This window comes from Glycine max, chromosome 4, assembly GCF_000004515.6.
Source record: "Glycine max cultivar Williams 82 chromosome 4, Glycine_max_v4.0, whole genome shotgun sequence".
Lineage (NCBI taxonomy): Eukaryota > Viridiplantae > Streptophyta > Magnoliopsida > Fabales > Fabaceae > Glycine > Glycine max.
In genome coordinates, this window is record NC_016091.4 from 442,115 (window position 1) to 448,500 (window position 6,386).

Sequence of the window (6,386 nt, forward strand, 5' to 3'; positions counted from 1 at the left end):
ATCAAGTGGGGAAAAAAAAAAACCGTCAAACTGACACAGTGACACTATGAAATTCTGCATAATTGATGTTCACTTTTTTTTTTTTTCCGTAGCAAATATAGATCAGAACAAGCCTCTCTGCTTTTGCACTAATACAGGTAGATTATAGAGACATGCTAAATATCATCTAAGAGAAGGATTTGCCAGATGCTTTAAGAAAAGTAGGGCCCTCCAATGCTGCTGCATAAGGAATCGATGTATAATAATGCAATGAATCCAACGTTTTGGATAAAGAACTCGCTCAAATTAAAGCCTACTAAGACACACTCTTTCACTCTTGAATAAGGCTCGCACACGAATATTATTTTAGTGAATAAGATGGGCTTGAAAACCAGAACAACCAAAACTGACAGCTTGGTTCCTCCTGGTAAGAATAGCTTCGATTAATTGGTATCAAGAAGATGGTGATTTGGACAACCATTCAATAATACCATGTCAATGACCACTTTTGAATCTACAATAATTTTTTTGAATCCCCTTATGTTAATTTGGATAGCAGTCAAGGCGATGTTAATTTGGTTTATAATTTTTTTTTTATTTTTTAGTTATGCTTATATTAATAATTATACGAATATGAAAGTTATTTTATTTTATTTTCTGTTTTTTTTTGTTATCTTTTGAACATGGTAAAATTAGCATTTATTTTATTTTATTCTGAAAATTGGTAAAATAAAATAAAAACTTGAATTTCTTTTTTCCCCTTTCTTAACAAATGGTACATGCTGTATCCACTAGGCTTTAAGCTCGCTTTCTCAAAAAGTCTAAAAGATGGTTGCTAGATTTCTCCGAGTTGTCCATGAATATCCTCTTCTTTGGCACTAATGTTTAGTTAATTAGCTCCCAGAGCATTTCAGGTCTTTCATTGCCAACCAAAAAGTTTACGTGGGAATAATGTTACTGAAAAATTAGATATCAATATCACCATAAGGATCATAAAGCATTTTTAAGTTATACGTACTTGTACAAAACTAACAGAGAAACCTTCACTTATTAACTCATCACATTCAACTTGGTCACCAAAATTAACTTCAAACTTTCTCAAACAACATTGCTCCATCATTTGTTTTTCTCTTTTACTCTCATTTCCATGCTCTTCTGCTCACATTCTGTATCCACTGACATGGATGTTATTCGGATTTTATTGCTAACATAAGAAGCAAAAACGCTAGAAAACGCACATATAAAAAACGTTACTCCGAGAACAATGATAGTCTATGAATGAGAGGGAGGCCAGTTTCCAAACCATGGGTGTTGGTAAAAGAACTTTGGAGGTTCCATCTTGGGAAGAGGTGGACACGGCTTCTTGAAATGGAAAGGAGGAAAGTATTTAAAATATGGTGGCGACGGCGCGGTAGGAGTAGGCTCATAAATGGGAGTAGGAGGAGGAAGTGGCTTGTAAATGGGAGTGGGAGGTGGAAGTGGCTTGTAAATGGGAGTGGGAGAAGGTGTTTTTTCCTTTGGGGGGCATGGTTTATTCACAACTGGAGATGGAGTACTAATAGGAGGTTTCTTATATGGTGCTGGGGGTTTCTTATACACTGGCACTGGAGGAAGAGGTTCCTTATAGACTGGCACAGGGGGAGGGAGAGAGTAGTCATCTTTAGGAGGGTAAGGGAATTCTGGGTGGTGTTTGAAGAAATGCCAAAAGAAGGCTGAAGTGCACAATGCTGATGAGAATCTGAGTTTTCCAGCAGCAGGTGCAAGGGTGTGTGTGTCTTCAGAGACTGACCTGGTCACAATTTTGGAGTTTCCGTGGGAAGGGCAAGGTTCAGCAGATGCACTATGCAACTGGGCATAGCAATCTTCTTTTAGCTCACCATCTTCAACCATGTCCTGTGGAAGTGATACTTTGAAGTTTCCATATTCATCAAGCGCACCTGCCCCTCTCGTTCTGAAGTGTCCATGTCGTGACTTGCAATCTACCGTCACACGTAACCCTACACGCAAGTAACGCAAACGATTCTCATATAGACTAGAATTTGGCTTCGTACAATAGATGATGATTAAATAAAAACCAATAGTTTATTGACATTATTCCACTAATCATATATATAACATATTCATGTACTGCTATGACACAAAGTACCTGAGAAAGCGTGGTTATTCTTAATATTGTTCTGCCTGCAGTCTGCGCATTCTCCTAGGCCAACTACCTCCACTGTCCTGTGCTCTTCATTGTTGAATCCTGTTACCACAAAAAACACAGACAACAACCAGAAGCACACTAGTGCTCCTTGGCGCCCGATGAAAATTTGCATTGGGAATTGCAGTTACTGATCCCAATGCCAATAAACTAGAACAGCAGATAAGGCAGACTTGGAACTGAGAGATGAAGTAGATTGAGATTCATCATAAGCTTAATTTATAACAATCATATTCGTAAATGGATGGCTCACTGACTCTGAAATTAATCACCCCACGTAGTCACGTGGGGCCGGAGACCGTTATGTGACTTGGATGCTTAAAGGGAAATGATATTAACGTGCAAACCAGCAGCAAATCACTAAATGTATCTTTATGTGCAATATCTGTCTCAACCTACCAAAATAGCTCTAATAAGTCACTTATTCAAGTTACTTAATTGTTCATCTTTTTTCTTGCAGCAATAAATTCCCGGCTATGTTACTACTATTACATTGGTCAGGACTAAGGAGCCCAAGTAGTTTCCAATTTATCCTTTATTATTAGTTAAAATGTATGTAAATCCCATTAAGTGAGACATCTACTCTACATTGGAAAGGTTTCTTAATTATAATTTGTTGCTAATCAACATGTGTTGTGTCTCAAAGAAAAAGGGTTGATATATATATATATATATCTAGAAAAAGAAAGAATATTGATAAAAAAAAAAAGGGGTGGGGGGCTAGTACAAATTTATGTTCCATTGATTTGTACATTTGAGAGCGTTAAGAGTAACCACCATCCCCTTTGCGTTTCACCACTAATTTCATACCTCAACCAACTCATTTTACGGGACCCTATCAAATTTAGAGATTCAATCTGTTCCCATATGACTACACATGCATCTGCTATCCAAAAAATTGATGCCAGCAGCAGACATTAGTTATTGTCATTACTAATTAGTTAATCTTTAATACGCTAGTCTCATTTAAACCATGAAGAAAAACAGAAAGCGCTCGAACTATGAAATTGCTGCGATTTTCAGCGGAAATACATCAATACTACAACAACATCATTACTGTGTAATTGAATATTGGGGCGAGTGAAGGTTTCCGATGATACAAATACATTCAACTTTATTACATACTGCTACAAATGTTGTGTTAAAGCAATCGTCATCGCTGAATTCACCACCCAATGGTTGAGTTCTTGGTGTGCTTTTGTTTACCGCTAAATGCTAATCCTCTTAACGTGCATGAGCATCAACTACTGAAAATTATGTCGAGTTAAAATTATTTAATAATGAGTGACTTAATTACATCATCTTTTGTTGGAAAGAGCCACTACACCAGGAAATTAAAGTAGAACAACCTCGTGTCAAGAGAGGGTGAAATGGAAACAAGAAAGGTAAAAATATAGTCTCTTCCTTAATGTCTATTACAAAGTGTGATGAGTTCTATTAGTTTGCTCACCAGAAGAAGTTTTGCTATTACCATAGGCAAAAAGACCTCAACAATTCATTGTTATGTATCGATATATAGTCTTAAATTCATCAGGAATCCCCTTATTATTTTATCAACGCACAAGAAAGTCCTGAAAATTTTGCGAGTAAGAACGCATGCAATAAATTTGAATTTTTGTGCGATTTATTAAAGGACTCAGCCCTCGATAATTTAGTCTTTAGTAATGTTCAAGGCTAAAATTTCGGTAATTCGCAGGTAAGAAGGCAACAAATATGTTTTTTTTTTTTTTGTGTAATTCACCGGGGGTTAAGTTGTCAATAATTTGACCTTCAGCATACCCACAAAAAAATGGTGTTAATTTATTTATTTTTATTTAAACACATGTCCCATGCTTCCATAGCTAAGTGGAACAAAATTACAACATGTTTGAAGCAAAACATACAAAAGGTTACTTAATTAAAACTTAAAAGTACGTTCAGCCCACCCAAACATATGCATTCAGTCTCTCTCTATCCACACGCAAAGAACATATTTCTCCAGTCTCCACACACAAAGAACATATCTCTCCAGTCTCCACACACAATGACACAAAGAACATATTAAATGAGATTTTTCTTATTTTTAAAAACAATAACTATAGATGAAATCATTAAATCATATTTAAATAGTCAAAATTAAATTAAAAAAATACACAAGTTTTTTAAATGGTTATGTAACTATTAATTATTTTTTAATCTTAATCAACCATATATGATCGGAAAACCCAGATTTAATATGGACCATTAGATCGAAGACACACTCTTCGCAAGGTAAATCATCCTCTCCTTTTTCCAGTGAGTTTCCCCTCCCCTTTTTTTTGTAGCATTCAGCTATACAAAGCAGTTTCGTTTATTTTTTTTTCTTAAGCAATTAAGCATTTCTGAATTTCAGTTGTTCGCATACAAAAATATTAAGAAATGTGGTTTATATGTGCTATTTTGTCATCAGCACTATGACAGGGTCCAGGGATAAACGCAGAACGCTCTATTTATACGTTACTTTAGAGAAACAAGAGCAAATGCCCTTGTATATATGTGTCATGGAAAAATTTGCTTGGCAATTTAATTTGAATAACCATATGGTGATCAGAGTTATGCATGGCATGATGATGTCATCTAATTTATGTTAATTTAGCGCTCCCATCCTTCTGAATAGTAAGATACCTAGCCATCCATATACACTTGGAATACCCCAAACAAATTAATAAGTTATACACTCAAAGAATAAATGCCAAACCCAACCAAGGCTATATGAGAAGCATGGAAGCTGGTAAAGTCATAAGGTTTGTGCTTTGTGAGAGAGGAGAAAATGGAGCGGTTCTACCCCAAGAGAAGGGGAAGTGGTCTTGCAGAATGGAAACAGGGTGGGAGCATGGGCAATGTTTCTGCACCTCCGGGCCATTTGCTCACCATATTCGGCATTGTCATTGGCTTGTTGTCCTTCTCCCGTTACAAAGACTACAAGGCTCAGCTCCATACCACAGCCTTCAGCTTTCAGCTATTCCTCTTCTTGTTGCCCGTCTTCTTCATCTTCTTCATCTTTTCATATTCTACTACCTCAAGGCTCAACTTTCACGCATTCAGACCATGACTCTAACTGCCACTGGAGTTGCTTAATACAAAGTAACGCTTGTCTCTTTCTATTCTTTATGTAACTAATAAATAAACAAGTTAACATTTATGTTGCAACTTAATTGCAAGTAGCTTTTTTTATTTTATTTCTTGCTCTACTACAATTTCTCGCAATATTTAAGCAATGTTTGGATAGCATTGAAAAAGTAATTTTACGAATTCTAATGTACACAATGAATAAGTAAAAAATGTTACTTTTAAAAATACAAGTACTTTTAACAATGTGCTTAATTTTGTCTCCAAAATCACGGTGAAAAATTAAAAAAAAGATGAAACAACTATTTCTTATTTTTAGCTTTTAACATGAAATCCAAACATGAACTTAAAACATCTACCTCCGATTGCTTCTCTTTCTCTTACGAAGTAGTATGTCTTAAGGTATGACTAGAGTAGTTTATTTCATATTTACAAGATCTTGTAGTTAATATTTTATAGAGGTAGTATTGACAAAAAAAAGGTTACTCCTTAATATTAGATTTAAATAATTATCAAATTTACTTAAGAATAAAATATTTCTTGAAAAAGATGGTTTGTCATTTTGGACTAATTATTTTCCATTCTCAGATATTAACTAGCGATAAATAAGTGACTCGTAAAATTTTTTAATAACGCAGATGACAAGCTATCTTACAGAGCATTACTTGTCTATGGAATGTAGAGACAAAGCTATCTTACTGAGCATTTTGTAAAATTGCTTAATAACGCAGATGACAAGTTATTCTTTAACCCGGTTGAGTGTAATTCAGTACACTCAATAGCCAACAATTTATTATACAGGTCTCAACTCTCAAGAAACTAATGATGTCGAATTACATTATTTTAAACCTAAACAACAAGCAAATCCACCAAAATTGCGTTTCTTCCCTCATCTTTTAAGCAGAAATACCGGATCAAGTTTTGTTCTCTAATACTAAGTATCTAAGTAACGCAAGTAAGAAACCGTTGTTTCGATTATAATATAATCTTTTATTTGAATCATCAATAACTTATTTATCAATCTTTTTTCTTTTAATAAAAAAAAGTTATTAAAATCTTTTATATCCCTTTGCCCGTTTGTCATCATCATATTCATGTAGGAAGAAATACATTCATA

At 34.8% G+C, this 6,386-nt stretch overlaps 1 protein-coding gene across 1 annotated transcript; it reads right to left on the bottom strand.

The window, feature by feature from the left end:
- Positions 1–957: 957 nt before the first annotated feature.
- On the bottom strand, positions 958–2,420 carry LOC100796196 (proline-rich protein 4). Its single transcript, XM_003523455.5, has 2 exons — positions 2,126–2,420; positions 958–1,976 (listed from the first exon to the last, which is right to left on the bottom strand). Exons 1-2 carry the CDS (start codon positions 2,295–2,297, stop codon positions 1,252–1,254), a joined length of 897 nt encoding a protein of 298 aa, XP_003523503.1. The 5' UTR covers positions 2,298–2,420; the 3' UTR covers positions 958–1,251.
- Between the last annotated feature and the right edge of the window lie 3,966 nt (positions 2,421–6,386).